We start from the raw sequence: 17,442 nt of genomic DNA on the forward strand, positions 1-17,442 counted from the left end.
GTCTGCTCCACATGTCTCATTACAGCTGCTAAGTATGGTTATGTGTTCGCCAACTACTCATGTATACTAGATAAAAATGGTTTAATAATTTACTTGCTGACACGATTATTGAATTCCCCACAGGGAACAATAAACTAATGTCATCTAACATGGCTCAGAGTGGAAAAGTTGTATTGAACAATAGTGAATGCACATAAAACAAGATGGCCAATCATATTTTTTTTATTGAATATCAGAATTAATTATGGTAATGTATGTCAAGTGTAGGTAGGCCACTTTGGTCACTAAGCAGTCTCCACGCGATAATTCTCTTCGTCTGTGTGAAGGGAGGGGAGGGGAGTGAGAGAGAGAGAGAGAGAGAGAGAGAGAGAGAGAGAAAGTAGAAATGTAAAGAACAGTACTGTAGAGTCATTTTTAGACAATAACAGACATTCAGGAATTCACCCCAGCAAGAAAAAAACATTACAATGGTGTTATTGTCTTGTTAAAGGGGAATGAAAAAGGGGTTCGTTTCCCACTTCAGCAGCGTTAAGAACGCCGAATTAAAGACTACAGCAGGGTAAAAACATGGTAGGCTGCATAATCACTTTAGTACACACAGTGACGTAAGCAACACAGCTGCAGCTAATCAAATTAATAATGGTTGCGTTAGATTTGTTTTTGTCAGTACTATCCATGCTTTCACATTGTCATGCCCTCGGTTTCTGGACACAATCTAAGACTTGTTCATTTATTTCTTTGGTGCAGCTGTGCTGCTTACTAGGCTACCATCTTTATAATCTGCTGTAGTTTTCAATCTGAACCGGAAAACAAACATAATAATCAGCCTGGGGTGAGGGTGAGGGTGATGCGGTGTGAGCTTGTTGCTGAGATGCTAGTTTAAATCATTTTTCATATTGACAAATGGAGGTCGCTGGTAAAAGATCTTGTCAGATGGGGCCAAATATCTATCAATGGACCAACAAGTCCTTGATACAGTACATACGTAAATGTTTGAGAACCACTGAATACGTCACTACGACATCACTCGACTTCCTATTCTCACCTTCCTCCTCGTCATCGTCTTCATCCTCCTCTTCTTCCTCATCTTCATCAGAGCTGAAGGTCCCATCAGGCAGGCTGTACACGCGGATCACTTGCTGTTGGAAACGGAACAAATGCAACCGCCATCAAGCCACCTTTCTTGACCAGCAGTACAATTTACACAAAATGAACCACCATCAAGCCATCTTTCTTGACCAGCAGTACAATGTACACAAAATGAAGTCACTGAAATCGCTGACACAAATTGTGACCAAGAAGCCAGTCGTTGCTGTTGTGCAGAAATCTTGTATCTCCGAAAATGAATGCCTTACTTCAGATTCAGAATGTCACAACTCACAATCTACAAGCTCACAATACGTGCCTGCAACATGTTGTGAGCTTGTAGAGTTCGTAGCTCAAGCTCGAAGGCTATTTTCTGACCATTTTTAAGTGTGTGTGTGGATTTCATGAATATTTAACCAATGAAAAGCATTAACAGGGACTCGATAACTATACTGGATCCTTTGGAACTCAACGATTTTGGACGTACAATGGTTCCGACCCAACAGCAGCGCTGGATACATTTATATACCGCTTTACATAGATTGTGCATTACATTCACTCATTCGTACACTGATGGTGGAGGAAACCATGCAAGGCATCAACCTGCACATCGGGAGCATTTAGGGGTTCAGAGTCTTGCTCAAGGACACTTCGACACCAACTCTGGGGGAGCCCGGGATCGAACTGGGAACCTAGAACTAGAACGGCTGTTCTACCGGGCACTCTACCCCTGATCCACTGCCCCCCCCCCCCCCTGGATGGTACGTGTAGCTCACCTTGTTGGGGTCCTTGAGGATGAGGTACTTGCCCTCGTCCAGCTTGCGGCAGATGTCGATGACACAGCGGAGGATGCCCCAGGCGTTCTCCATGCTCAGGTTGATCTGGCTGGCAAACTCGTTGGGCTTGAACTGCTGGGTGCCCAGGATGACGTGGCGGGCAGAGTCCTTCACGTGGTAACGAGACACGTATCTAGAGAGAGAGGGACGGACGATGAGAATGCAATCGAGTTGATCTAGACCCACCGTTTCCCCCAAACAATGCTGGGTCGGGGCGCTTTTGTGGGTCGCAGACACATTTTTATGGTTGCCTTTATTTTTTTGTTTCCGTCATTTTGTTGAATTATTTCAAAAAACATCCCCCCCCCCCCAAAAAAAAAGAGAGAGAGCGAGAGAGAGAGAGAACTTTCAATCTAACGTCCCTATTTTGGGCATGATTATAGGAAAGCATTTTAAAAAATTGGTAAAAACATCAGTACAGCAGTCTAAAACTCCCCGAATGCTTGGGCTCTAAAAGACACCTTCCAAAGAGGTGGAGATGCGTGTTCCTCCTCACCCAAGCTTCAGGTACTCCGATCCAGCCAGCATGGCACAGCATGTCCAACGGGCCAGTTTGTAGCTGTTGTTCTTCAGCTCTGTGGCCAGGACAGCTCCTCTCTGGGAGTCCAACTTCTGTCGCCAGTCTATTCCATTACAGTGCTGCAATGGAAGATTAGCCTATTAACAGCAGCAGTCCTCATTCTCAAACATTTTCATGTTTTAATTAACTGTGTGCGCCACCTTACTTCTTTTACCCTGGAGTCCCACTCGTTCAGGGTCTTGACGTTAATGAAAGAAACCTCCCCATTGGCTCCGGTCATCACACCATCATGCTCACAGCGAACAATCAAGTCGATGTCCTCTCCCAGCTTCCAGCGACGGTACCTTAAACGCATGAAGTAGATTTATTATGAGACTAGCGTTTCCCAAAGTGGCCCCCGGAGTACTTGAGGGCCAATTATTGTTTACGAAGCAGAATCAGAAATGCGATTTTTATTTATATGTTCAATGCCAACTTTTTTTAAACATTAAACAATTAAATCGTTAATCACAATAATTTGACAATTAATAAGTAAAATGTCTTGGCCCGGGCCATCGGAGTGGTGGTCCGGGCACCCTAGGCTGCAATGTCAGCCTGACAGCATGTTGCGGGTTCGAATCCCGACGACCTTTGCTGCGTGTCACTCTCCACGACTCCACCTCTCTCCTTATTTCCCCGTCAGTCTACTGTCCTAATCTCTAAATCTTTATTTTTTTAAATAAAAAGTACGTCTTCATCGTGACAGCCTATGTATGGACTGTCAGACTCGGAGACTCCCGCGCTCTGGCTGATACCAACAATAAGCCTCTCCAACCTACTAACTTACTTAGTAAATACTGTATATTATGTTCTCTGAAAGATCAGATGGACCCTCAGATCATAAAAACAAAGAGCACATGACAAATGGGTGAGACGGTTTAGGTTATTAGATACTCTCTCTCGCTTTAAAATGGTTATATAACTGAATAGAAGGAAACTTTTAGCAGCAAGGCCCAGGCACAATCTTTCTATATACTGTATACACTGACACACATGCATGCAGTGACAGTATTGTTCAGGTAGGAGGTGCTGACGTAAAAATGGGTGACTGGAGTATTAGTTTCTCTCTCTCTCTTTACAATGAAAGGGTTATATAACTAACTTTTATTTATTTATTTTATTATAACTTATTCAGTTATTTTCTAAAGTTGTCATTGTCATTTTCTATATTCTCTCCCCTTACTTATACAAATCCCAGACATCATTATAACTGAATAAAAGCAAGGCCACTCTTTGTGTGCCTTGCTGCTCATCGAGTTCAGAATCCGTATCTAATAACCTAAACCTTCTCACCCATTTGTCATGCTCTTTGTTTTTGATATAATGGGCGTCATCGTTTCAATACACGAGCTAATGCAAAGAGGAACTACAGAGATGTCATTTCATTTAAGACTTAGTCACACTATAGTTTGGTAAGCTGTCCATGTCTTTTATACCGTATAAAGAAAAAAAAGGGGGAAAAAAGCTAATAAAAAAGTAGGACTTGGGTGATGTGTTGTATTTATTCATAGGTACTTTGAGGTGTATTAACATATGTAACATTGACGATGTGGTATTGTGTAATTTTATTTCTGCCGCTTGGCCAGTTCCCACTGACGCAGTCTCAATGTGTTTTTACTGGCTGAATAAAGGTTAAAAAAAGAAGAAAAGAAACCTGTAAAACTAAGGATGTTTTAACAGTGTTGCACTTGTTGACGTGTCAGAAGCATTTACCATAATTCTACCAATATTATGTAGACCTATTCGGGGGAAAGAGAACAAAAACGTACTAATATACATTAAATGGACATACTCCATCCATCAGTAATAAGAGCTAAATAGGCTGTGCTGGACAATCATTTGAAAATTCCTAGTCAAATTTGTTCATTCAGCTGGAACTATAACACATTTGAGTTCCTTTTACAGTACTCAGTACTGTTGCTCTTTGCAATATATATACGTCTAGTAAGTTGAAATTGTATGAATGCATTTATTATTGATTATATTTTTTCTGTATGTCCCTGCCATACATATACAGTACATGCCCTGAACCCTGCCTAGTGAACCGAGCGCTGTGAATAGGCCATCGCAATTGTTGTGGGAATATGAAAAATCGGACAGATCCGCCTTGATCGCACGACTACAGAGATAATGTGTACCGATGTGCGTGCCGTTTGGACAAACTGCCATGAATTTAGATGCCACCAGACGAATCAGTAGGCAGAGATCTCTGATCATAGCTACACAAATTACTGAATCTAACCAGCAGGGGTCAGTACACACCTGTAAGCAACAGATGCCACCTCGCTCTTATCCATGTCTTCCTCCACAAATGGATTGGGGTTGGGAAACTTGTGCCGCTCTCCTCCCTGTAGAAAGACAATAGTTTCATGTCAAGGTCATACCATCACTGTTGCTGGGCAGAAACCTTGCATGTCCAAAACCATAATGGTCCCATAGTTATTTAATTACAAGCTCTAATTGATACTTTACTTTTGATTACATATTTATTGTTAAAACCACAGACTTAAGCACTTTCAACCATTTTGGTTAATTCATTATAGTAGGCAATATTTGTCAAAGATCTACAAGCTCGTGTACTTGCGGATCTGATATTTCCACTACATTTGCATGATACTGTCACACAAATAAGTATAAGAAAGGGCATTACTTTGGATGAACATAAAAAAAGGACATTGTTAAATATAAGGTTTCTACGCAAGAGCGACGGCATCCTTTGGAATGGACGGTCTTTTGTCAGCACAGTGTGGACGTGGCTGGGTGAGTGAGGCGTACCATGCGCAGACACTGCTGGCTGAAGTTGTGGTTGATGTAGGTGGCCTCCATGGCCAGGTTACGGGGGGAGTTGAAGGAGTTGCCCTCATCCTGCGGTGGCTCGTTGGCAGTCTCGCTCACGGTCAACAGATCTGAGGCAGAGCGGTTGAAGTTAGGGCCACAGCTAGTAAGGCACACATCCAAGGTTCTAATGTTCCACGGTCACACGGCAAAAAGGCTTACCAAAGTCAGAGTTGTCTCTTTTGTCAAAGAAGAGCTTGTTGCCCACTCTCTGCACAATGATATCCCAACTGTTCACAGAGCGTGTGCAGCACATCAGCGTGGCCAAGATGGCATCGGTGGCAAACACATTCCCCTGGGTTTTAGCAAGCTGAAAAAAACAAACAAAAAAAAACACAGAATTTCAGAGAATAGCCAATACATTTTATGTTATAAAGTTACAAAATAAAAATGTATGTTGTTAATTTATCCTTTTGTAACTGAGGGAATACAAATTGATTTGGTTGGACAATTTGTACACTATCAGAAACATATTGTGTAACTATGGTGATGTCCTTGAGTGGTGATCGTCAGCATCTGAGTGGATATAGAGCCTTATAAGAGCACCTGGTTTGACTGTGATTTACACACATACTGTAGCACTGACGAAGGTCCCAAGACCGAAACGTTTGCACATTTTGACCTAAATTTGAGCAGAGCACTTGATGAGCATTTAAAAATAAAATAAATTATATATTTTTAAGTCTGTCTAAGAGCCTTAGTATATAGTTCTGCCAGTTTTCCTACACTATCGGAGTTAAATGAACAGCCAGGATTTTATAATGTAGACATACAGACAAAACTATAATAAAACTTTACCTTTCTAATTTATTTTAATCAACCCGTCATGTCAGGTACGGTTCTTCTAGCAGCGATAATTTATCATAGAATGTCTCCGTTACTGATTGCAGACAGAACACTTTCTGCACAAACTGTAAGGAAGTAAGCTAGTTAATAAACCTCACTATTATCCCTCCTTCCTTCACTTGCACGTGTCATATTTGTCTCCCGTTTCCATAGCCTGAGTTAGCTTGAAGTACACACATTGGACACGATGCTGTCACAGGTATTTACCCCAATCCAACCCTTAATCCGGGGGGGCCAAACATGGAGGCATTGGGTACCATTTTTATTGTCGTTGGTAAGACCCGGCTGCGGATTGAGTGTCTGAGGGCAGACACTCCAACCACAAGGTCACTGCACTGGTCATTAATAATAATTAATGAATGGTGATTAATCATAATTATTCACAGCTTCTAAAACGGTTAGTCCCAATACTCTGATTGGCTGGTTACCGTCACGTGACCGTTGTAAATTTCACAGATAATCCACAACTTCAATCACTTCATAACATTCCCAGCTGATCCTGCAGCCTTGTAGCTGTACTGGGGAAGGGGAGCACTTGATTGCCTTACAAGCCCATGCCGTGCGGGCGTCTAAGCACCGCCGGGCTCATATGACTGTGAGGCTCCAGGCGGCCCCGTAAAGACATCAAGTGCTATTCTCCCGTCACAGCCTACTTGCCGAGCAAAACAAGGGCCCAATCCCAAATGCCTCCCTCAAGCCCTGAGCCCTGGACCCTCATTGACTTTAGTGACGTCAGCTGTAAGGGCTTGAGGGTGAGAGGCTGCAAGGGCTCCACATTGTTGTGAAAGAAATGGGACAGCACTTTGAAGATGAGTCCGCCATTCATGAGTCCATGACACTTTATAAAAAATCTCCATATTCACAGCCAGTGCCTACCTACATGCTTGGCCTATTTATACATGTCTATCATGTCTATTTTAGTATTTAAGCTGATCGTTTTATTATTATTAGTTTCATAAATACACTTTCCTGTGTGATATGGGTTGTAATATTCATATATAATAATATTCATTATACATTTCATTTCCATATTATTTAACTTTGCTCATTAGTAATTTCTCATCATGTTTCCCTTATTATTATTATTGTTATTAAATATATAGCCTATATCCTTCCATTCCGTCTCCTTTTAAGAACAGTGAGAAAGCACTATTGTGTTTGTTGACATTCTAATCGCGATACATAACTAATTTGCATATTTAAATGATTGACGTTTGGAGGATCCCCCTCATTCCCCTGGTAACGCTATGAACTGTGGGTAATTTCTTTGCTAAAGTCAGCCCAAAGTCAGCATCGATGCTGACTTTGGCAAAGGGCACATAAAGGGGCGGGGCTGAGCCCTCACTGACTTACCGATTTCAAATGGGACACCCCTCAAGCCCTCACAGACTTCACGTGAACGCGCAGCTAAGTCAGTGAGGGCTCATTGAGTCAGCAAGGGAGCCATTTGGGATTGGGCCAAGGAAGTGATGTGGCTCGCTCTGGTGGGCGCAAAGCGTAGCTACTTTTGTGAATTTAATAGTTTTATTAGGTTAATATTGCTAACCATTTTAGAAAAGCAACTCGCTGTGCTCGTGTCTCACCACGCCTCTCACCCATTGTAAAATCCATGGTAACCTGAGACCTCTTGTGGCTTATTGCTTTATTAACTGTGATTAATCTGCTGAAAATGTGCTATAGTTTCCAACATGACTTGTGGGTATATTTGTGCTTGTACCTTGCGTATGACAGGATCATCTGTGGTGGTGACCGTGTGGAAGATCCTCTTGATGCTCTTGAGTGACCTCTCATTGCGAGTGGTGACGCGGTCGAAAGCCTTGTCATAGTACTCCAATGCGCCACAGCATTCGCTGAAGATGACATAATACAAGACATAAGTCATCATTAATTTGTATTCTAGCCTCTCAACTCTTCCACAATCTTTGAATGCTACTCGTTTCTTAACCAATTGAAACCTTTATACTCAGTACATACTGGACTGGAGTTGGCCCTATTCTTTTGCACTCGTTTAAATAACAAGTGTGGAAGCTCTAGCATTCAGTTGCCTGATGCCATTGCTGCTTAGTTTGCTGACAACCTAATAACTACAGCATGACCATGGCCTGTCTGTTGGGCTATAGGATCATGACTATGGCCACCTTTACACGGCAACGTTCTGTAGAGAAAACGGCAAATTCCCGTTGCGTTTTCATTTTGTTATTCTGCATTTGACGGAGGCGCAACACTGATCAGAATATCCAGCAGTGTGCAGGCCAGGTGGCGGTGACACACTCAACTGCCAGATAGACCAGGCACACATGCATAGAACCACTTTCGTTCTACTTCATATCACATGTGTTTTTTTTACATTCACCAATGCAGTAGCACGCTAAATGTGTATTCCTATGATGACCGGGACAAGGGAGTGCTTGCTCATCCTAGGAACTCAAATATCGCCTAGACGGCTCCAGTGCACCATGTAATAAACATAAGCGACGTGAGCCATGTCGTCACACGTTTTGCGGATTCACAGGAATTAAAGCAAAGAAAAAGATGGAAGATGGAAAATGATTTTCAGACCATGACCCAATATCTGATGCGGGAAACCCCCATAATGTCATTTATTCCAATGTTTGTTTTTCCATACATTAATGACATTTTTGGGGGGTGGTATTTTCCCTTAAGTTCTAACCAAATTATGATTACACAATACGCACACATGATCGGCCATTGATTCGCGTGCATCCTCGCTTGTTGTTGATGCACCCGGTAGCACTGTAGTGTGTTGCAGAGCATCTGACGTCCAAGGCTGTTCTTTCAATACCAATGCCTCCATGATTATCGCTCGACTGCCTTGAAAATGTCTGGCGTGAATTGCATTAACTCCCATGTGGTACACACAGACAGTTTTGGCCATCTTCTATAGTTAGTTCTCACTTCATTCGCAATAAACCCATCAAATCCAGTGGTTTATAAACCACTGCTCTGTAGCACCATTAGCAGCTGAACAACAGTCATCAAAGAGTTAGCTGGTTGGAGGCTTATTAAGTGCAGGCAGGCGCGGAGACTTCGGGGGTGCCTGGTAGCTGAAACACCCACAGTTAAAATAATAAGCCAATATGAACCCACGTATTATGAAGACTGAATTTCCCCTCCCTTTCCCCTCCCCCTGCTTAAAATGTCACGTAGTCACAAACCTTTACGGGGGTGGGGGGGCGCTTGGGCAAGAGGTGTTGGGACGCCCAACTTGGGCATTCAAATGCTAATAAGGTGGCTTTTGTTCTGCTGCCAGGTAGAGTATAAATGTTGCATACAGTACAGTACAGCTTTATTTCCATTTGGGAGATGTAGAGGACTTTCTTGTCGGGAAGGGCGACTGCAAAAGCATAGTGCAGTTCTATGGGAGTGATTTTGACAGTGAGCTGCTGACACTGCATCGTGACATGTTGCTTGCCATGGCAAAGCGGCATAGAGTTCCACTGTCTACCTTTCATGATGTCGTGGAGTTCCTCAAAAGTGAGAACGGGGGGACCGCCAGATCTACTTTACCAGAGGCAGTAAGACTGGTGAAACAAGTGCTGACTGTCCCCGTCACATCATGCAGCGCAGAAAGGTCATTTTCAGGGCTAAACAGACTAAAGACATATTTGCGAGCCACAATGGGACAAGCAAGACTCAATCACCTTGTTCTGATAAACTGTCACAGCGATATGGTGATGGCATTGGACATGGATGTTATAGCCAACGAGTTCATCAGCCGTGCAGCTGTAAGGAGAAACACTTTCCTCGTACGTTAAATGGTACGTCAATAAGCGACCGCCACAATTTAATGCTTTACTGTTTATCATTGATCATGCTGAAATGTTGAAACAAGATGCTGAAACAATTTAATGTGTTCGTTGTGAACTGAAACACTGTGTTCATCAGCAAACTGTAAATAAAGTACCAACCGAAAGAAAAAAAACTTGTTTTATTTCCACGGCTGGAGCAGGGGGCGTGGCTGGGGGCGGGACTTTGAGCACTAACAATCATTATTGAAACATGACGCCCCTGAGTGCAGGTCTGGCTCAGAAGTAGTGTGTGTGTGTGTGTGTGTGTGTGTGTGTGTGTGTGGTCCTGAGCATGACGTTAAACTGCTCTGTTGTAACTACCATCGTTAATGTAGTGGGTACAGATTTAAGATGCATTTGCAACCTCTGTGGACTGTGTGCTACAACACCATCGCAAGCTTGCATACAACAAGGGCCTTCTAGCGGTGTGTCCGTCCGCTGTCGGAAACAACAGTGGGTGGATTTTGGGCCCATGGGATTAGCCACACACCGGTGGCAATGCAGGAGTAAACCCTGAATAATTTTTCAATAAAGTATATATAAAAAGCAATGCAGGAGTGGACTGGGAAATTGATTCCTCTGGTGCTCCAGCCTGAGACATACCCGCAAACTTAGGATGCATGCCTACACTACTTGTGCCCATGGAATGGAATGGAATGACGTTCTTGTTTGTTGCTGCACCTGAACTATTTATGTCCTGGGGGGTATGTATGCAATTTCCTCTGTGTGGACATAAATTGTTAAAATGTGTGTGCGTGTGCGTGTGTGTGTGTGTGTGTGCGCGCGTCAAACTTACATGTCAGTAGGATCAGCTACCTCCATGTATCTCATCTTCATCAGCCTGGGGAAGTCCATCTCTTCCTTCACCTCCCAGTCGCTCCTCACCTCCACAGATGAGTCCCTGGGCTTCAGCTGGGTCTCAACGAACGCGAGATATAGAGAAAAAAGGAGGTAAAAAGAGGAAAAAGGAGGGGACAGAAACGCTTCTGTATTAATAAAACAATCATGATAATAAAACTTCAATTATAAAGTGTATTCCATATAAAATCTTATCAATGAGAAAAACAAGCTTAAAGTGGGTGAGGAATATAGCACAATAATATACACAATAGGCAGAGTATCCATGTTTACGTAATAACTACAATATTGTCTGTAAATATTTTCATGCTATACCTGAGATTTCTGGTCCCACTTCTGACGGACTCCGAATTGCTTCTGGAACTTCTTCTGCAGACGCATGCGATCCCTGGATACAGAAATGTCGTATTAAAAGTCTAATGGAAATGTGGAAATCCTGGTCTCTAAATGGCCTAAATGGGCTGATGGAGGTGAAAGGAACTGGTTGGAATAACGTGTTCCTTCCACGCGCTACGTCCAACCAGGGAAACTCCCCCCTGTCAGGTGTAAAGGAGCAACTTGGACACTCAAGCATGAAGGAAGCATGAGTTAAGTCCGTTGCTCTCCCCAGGTTGGCGGAGGGTGTGTAGAGTAGGCATGCCGCGGTTTACCGAATTTCGGTAATACCGCGACAGGAACAGCCACGGTGTTGATACCGTGAGATTTCCGAGCATACGGTATTTTAATACAGCGTCGGTGGGCGGCGCATGCTGCGCATATGCAAAGCAACTCCACTCGCACACTAAGGCAAAACATTTATTTTCACCACACAGCTGCAGTAGATTGAAAAGTTGCTTCCTACCTTTGAGTTAGTGTTGCTGAAAGACACCCAGATCCAATTGTATATTCCATATTTCCATAATATGTACTATAAGAGTGAACTAGTGTCAACGGCACACAGTGACAGTTGTGAGCATGCGCAGATTGCACTACCTCTTCTACAGCATACAGGGTACGCCATTAAAACGGCCATTAGGGGGAGCCATAGTACAGTGAAATACAGTGGGGAATATCTATTGATTCATTGATTGAATACTTTATTGGCAGAAATGTAATCAGTATAGGGTACAGCCAAACACATTACAAAGGGATCACTGAAAAAAGTCCTTGCTGTCTTGTTCCATTCAGCCCTGGCCCAGGACCGAATGGAAACAAGACAGCAAGGACTTTCAATCAATTCATAATCATGACAAATATTAAAATTCAAATGATAATAAAAGGTAAAAATAAAAAAATAAGATATGTAGGCCTGTAGGTTGAGGAACAAAGAAGGGCTTATAAGGAGGTGGGGTAGTCTCTAGACATAGGTGGGGGGGGGGGGGCTTTTTTTTTTTTTTTTTAATACCGTGGAATACCGAGGTATAGATTATCAATACCGGCACCGTACCGTACTGTAAAATCTCATACCGTGGCATGCCTAGTGTAGAGCCCAGGATCACATTAGATGATTGACACAGGGGTGAAAAATGGGTTACAAAATCGTGGGATAAAAAATATATAAAAAAAAAAAAAGGAAATGTGGTCACAGCTCGTACTAGTACATACTGACCCAGCTGAAGATGGACTGGAGTATAAATGGGAAAAACTAAAGGGGACATTTCCTGGAGGCAGTACTTGACAGTTTTGACAGCAACTTACCGCTCCTTCTGCTTGGCACTCTTAGGCAGGGTTTGCATGTTGAACTGGGTCAGGTTCCTACGGTCCTTGTCGCGCCGTAGATTTCTCTGATAATTAGACTTAATTTAATTAGACTGCCAGTTAGGCTACATTACATGGTGGGTGGGACACAATTTAAGACAAATATTTTGAATTCATTGGAGTCATGTTTTAATCTGTTTTGAGTACCTGGGCAAAGCGCATGCGGTTCCTCTGGTACGCAGTCTTCTGCGTCTTGGCAGTGTCCACCAACTGGAAGCTGGTCTCATCCTCCTCATGGAAGTAGGCATACTGACTACCACCCCCAAATTGAGAGGAATATTTATCTGAGAGGGAGAGGTCGGAAGATTATTACATGGTAGGTCTGGCATGCATGCATATGGACAATATCATCTAAGTATTGATTGATTACTTTGTTAGTAAAAAATGTAAACGGCATGTGGTACAGTCAAGACTATTAAGGCTAACAAAACGTCCTGGGGACTTGTTTCCATTGGTCCTATCTTTATGGTGCCCTTACAGGCACAAGGATTATGTTTTATCCATTGGTTTAGGAGACAAGTTAGTCTAAATGCCTGCTGTTTGAAATCGATTAAAGGACCTATACCATAAAATTCAACTTTTTCAATTTATTTTGTGTTTTTGGGGCTCCCATGTGTGTTTTCTATCCCCACAAATAACCAATTTTGAACAATCAGGCCTTCATGTCATATGGGTGTTTTAATGGAAATTGCTCTCAGGAACAGCTCGACTGATTTTGGCCTCATCGTGATGTCACCAATGTCACCCTACTTTGTATAATTCCTCCTCTTCTTCAGTCTTCAGTTCCAAATTTGCATTTCCACTTTGTTTACAATGTCCACCATTGTTGATTTTCCAAGCTGGCATGGCATGGAAACAAGCCTGGTTTTATCTAGCATCAGTATTATAATGACTCAAATATGAAATAATCTGCATATATCAGCACCCCCACCACCTCAGGACATTGTGGTACTGCAGCTAAAACTGCTTTCAAAGTCCAGAAAGAAATGACAAGGCCTGGTTATATCAGAGTGGTGATTGAGGCTCAAACCATTAGAAATAACTTTGAGGGACATCGACAATATGATATTAAATATTAAAAGCAGTTTTAAAATGCATGTTATTTGCGCTTTAAGTAAATTATTGAGACTGCAGGTCACAATAATCACCCACGCCTCCATATATGGTCATATGGGTATGCCCATATATGGAGAACCCTGATGTCATCAATACTGGCTACAAACTACTAGACGGGCCTGCCCTAAAGTTATTAGTGCAGCAGCACCCGGCGAAAACTAGTGTTCTCAACAGGCCGAAAATTCAGGCCCGGCCCTTTAGGGCGAGATCGCCTCAGCGAGTCTTACTGGTACAGTAAAAAACTAAGGAGGTCATATTGGACCTTAGGACTGGTGCCCATGCACACCAGGAAATAGTCATTGGTGGGGATGGGGTAGTGATGGTGGACGAATATAAGTACTTGGGTACAACGATTGATTCCAAGCTGACATGGAATTCCAACACTCATTCCATCTACAAGAAAGGTCAGCAGAGGCTGCATTTTATGCGCAGACTGAGACAGTACAACGTTGAAAAAAATATCATGGTACTCTTTCATCGATCCTTTGTGGAGAGTGCATTGACATTTTGTTTTGTTTCATGGTATGGCTCATTATCATTGGTTAATAAGAACAAACTCCATAAAATCATCAGCGTGTCCAGCAAAATAGCTGGGGTGCGATTTGAGAGTATGACCTCAATGTATGAGACCCGGGTACTCAGGAAGGGGAAAGCCATTACTAGGGACAACACACACCCGTTACACAGCCAATACCATCTTTTACCATCAGGGCGACGGTATATGGTACCTTCCCTGCAGGCTAGGGCCTCAAGATCGTTTGTTCCCATAAGTATAGGACTTATGAACAAGCAGGCCCCATCTTAGTTCCGTGCATAGAGTGTGATGTGATGCCTCTTGGAACTATGACTGGTGGCCTTCTGTTGGCACTGTTTCTTTATTGTCTATGTACTGTCTGTGATCTGTTTGTTTGCATGTTTTATGTATATCCTGATGACTGCTGTGCACAAAACAAATTTCCGAAAGGACAAATAAAGTATCTATCTATCTATCTATCTATCTATCTATCTATCAGTATGTGTATAAGGGTTCAAGACTGTAAGCAAATAACGATACTTCCAAATTAAAACCTCACATTATGCAACCAATTAACATATGTGACCAATTATTGGTCGCATATGTATGTTGTTAAGTTTGAGTGTAGGGTAAAATCTGACTTTGGTGGCAACTGGCAATACATGTCTGCAGCTAAATGTGAGTAAAGTTAATGTGTGGCAACAACTAAAAACAAGTAGAAAATGAGTTTGAATGTGTGTATAATCCACAATACACATACCGACGCCGTATATTATATTATTTTAATAAAACATTCTGATGCTAATTTTTCTAAATGGTTTTACTTACTTGTGTATCTCTTATCTTGATAGGTCGCCCCAGTCCAATCAGCCACCTGCAATTAAACCATGTTTGTTAAGTACATCCTATAAAGATACTAATTGGGAAAAAAGCTTACACCACTCAACATTTCAGGTGGGGAAAACTGGAGTAGAGCCACACCGATATATCGGTGGTATAGATTTGATCTATTCAAAATCATTAGTTTTACTTTTTTGTAAAATATTCTCAAATAGAAACTTTTAACCCATTCTGGACGGGGACCCGTTTGTGTTTTAACTAAGCATTATGTTATACTTTAGCTATTGAAAAAAAGCAGATCTACAAGCTCATAGCGTGCCACCGACTGCTGTTTTTGTAAAATCTTGGAAAATGTGGCACAACTCTTTGAATATAATATTCTTTCAGAAGACCTTTTATTTATTTCGACGTCAGGTCTGAATGGATTAATATACAATATCAGTCAAAAACATTGGTAATGATCTGTGATCCCAGACTTTCCTAAATCAGACCACAAAAATGTGGCATCGGTCAGGCTGTAATCTGAAGGTATGTAACATAAGGCATATATTATGAACCTTTCCCAGACGGTCTCCTTTGCTGAAAGGCTGGTATGGCATGTCTTTGAACTTCTCTGGAACTGCACAAGGACCCCATCCCGATGGATTGTCCTGGATCACAGGGGCATGGAACTTTGCCATGATGACCTTATGTCAAGAAGAAAATACCAGACTTGTATGAGTATCATTTGATTTAAAAGCAGACGCTAACACACAGTCACACACACAATCACAGAAAACTTTTGTAATTTCAAGGAGTCCCAGACTAGGAAAGCATTATTAGGCCATGGACATCCATAACTCTTTCTTGTCCCATTTGAACTATCAATACTTTAAGTGGGACCATTTCAATGACTCCTACTCTCCTCACTTCACTTTGAGAACTAGTAATAACATAGGACCCTTGCAGTTCAATTTTAAACTCTCCCTGCTGTCACCAATTTTCGTATTCTCCCTTTCTGGAAAACAGAAATTTGTAGTTTATGCAAAAACTAATTTCACCAACTTCTTTGCACCTGTAAGCCAGTGACAATGGAAGTTTGGAACAGTAGTGACTTTAGATCATGACATTCATTCAGGGAGAGGTCTCAGTCTCAGACTATTAGCAGCACTGTTGTCCCTCATCATCAATGCACTGAACAAACAGGCACCGACTGTTCGGCTTGCGCAGTGGGCTAGTCATCACAGACCTGTCCGGCCCTGAACGTTCACCCGCTTCAACAACAACCCACAGCATGGGACAATTTGCCAGTCAAATTGTAGATTAAATAGAAGACACATGTGAAATTACAGTAGTTTATGTGATAGAATGGGAATGATTCGACAACACAATTGCCAGCTGGATCAGCTTTAGCCCTCGTCCAGGGCGTTAGCTAATTCTGCTAGCATTAGCTAAACGTAAGCTAAGCTAACGCCTCACTCACATATGAGGCTGCCAGGTGGCCGTGTTAGCTAGGCTAAGCTAACGTGGATGGCAAGCCAAATACTTTTTTACCTAGACTAATTTCCGTCTTATGACATACAACACTTTACAGTATTTCTCGTCATACACGTTCACATATTTCGATCGATTCTTACCTTAGGAGATATGACACCGTACCGAGTGGTTTATTTCAACCACACGTCCGATGTACAGTTTTTCCTTCCAGATGCCGACGAGAAAGGAAGTGCAAATTAAGTGCCGTAAAACGGAATGTTTCTTCTGTTTTGCGACAATGAGATTTCCCTAAACAGCAGAGAGCATAAACTCTGGTTTCAAAGTAGTAGGTTTCACAGTCACACAGACAAAGATAGGGAGATCGGAAGGCCCTAGATGATACTTTATATTTAATTTGTATGTATTAAATGTATATGTATTAAAATAAAAGCCTGGTGACACGAGGTTATGTTATTCCTAAAGGAAATTAGTACAAACAAGGAAACAACACAACAAGAACAACAACAATGCATCAGTATAAATAGTTTATTATTATTTTATAAAAAATAAAATAAAAAGGACAAAAGGTGGTCACCTCACCACCGAAAGTCCAGACTATGAATAGGCCTTGACCAGTTGGTTTTGGGAAGTCTGGAGCCTTGTTTAGGAGCCTTTGAGGTGCTGTGGTACCAAGAGGTGCATGCATAGTCGAAGAAACCTTGTACGAGGGCTCCTGTTAGGGTCTTCAAGGGGTTTTTGTTGACCAGTGAGGAGATCCTGTAAAGGAATATTGTTCTTTGGTTGACTTTTTTTGTACACTGCCCTTTATCCCTTCTGTATTTTGGGTTTTTTTATTTAGTATTTTGGTCTTCTTCTTATTTTTTTGTGCCCTGGGCTTCTGAACTTTCTGCAGTAGATTTAACTACCAGTGCTATGCAGTCTAGAGCTATA

At 42.1% G+C, this 17,442-nt stretch overlaps 1 protein-coding gene across 2 annotated transcripts; it reads right to left on the bottom strand.

Moving 5' to 3' along the window:
- Positions 1 to 199: 199 nt before the first annotated feature.
- On the bottom strand, positions 200 to 16,757 carry eif3d (eukaryotic translation initiation factor 3, subunit D). 2 transcript variants are annotated; one of them, XM_080775742.1, is made up of 16 exons: positions 16,653 to 16,757; positions 15,594 to 15,722; positions 15,025 to 15,070; positions 12,714 to 12,850; positions 12,507 to 12,592; positions 11,145 to 11,217; positions 10,768 to 10,883; positions 7,880 to 8,012; positions 5,479 to 5,626; positions 5,257 to 5,387; positions 4,744 to 4,829; positions 2,648 to 2,786; positions 2,419 to 2,561; positions 1,863 to 2,055; positions 1,046 to 1,139; positions 200 to 316 (listed from the first exon to the last, which is right to left on the bottom strand). In XM_080775742.1, exons 2-16 carry the CDS (start codon positions 15,714 to 15,716, stop codon positions 285 to 287), a joined length of 1,680 nt encoding a protein of 559 aa, XP_080631868.1. In that variant the 5' UTR covers positions 15,717 to 15,722; positions 16,653 to 16,757; the 3' UTR covers positions 200 to 284. The 2 variants fall into 2 exon arrangements, with proteins under 2 accessions (XP_080631868.1, XP_080631867.1); XM_080775741.1 differs by having other exon boundaries at positions 12,507 to 12,604.
- Between the last annotated feature and the right edge of the window lie 685 nt (positions 16,758 to 17,442).

Source organism: Protomyctophum bolini (assembly GCF_963924005.1).
Source record: "Protomyctophum bolini genome assembly, chromosome: 11".
Lineage (NCBI taxonomy): Eukaryota > Metazoa > Chordata > Actinopteri > Myctophiformes > Myctophidae > Protomyctophum > Protomyctophum bolini.

Bases quoted from the DNA above. Each gene is read 5' to 3' on its own strand.
- eif3d (XM_080775741.1), bottom strand. From the start codon at position 15,716: ATGGCAAAGTTCCATGCCCCTGTGATCCAGGACAATCCATCGGGATGG. The intron at 10,884-11,144 runs GTATAGCATGAA...GTTGAGACCCAG, and splicing joins AGTGGGACCAGAAATCTCAG to CTGAAGCCCAGGGACTCATC. The intron at 2,056-2,418 runs GTGAGGAGGAAC...CTCTCTCTCTAG, and splicing joins TCGGAGTACCTGAAGCTTGG to ATACGTGTCTCGTTACCACG.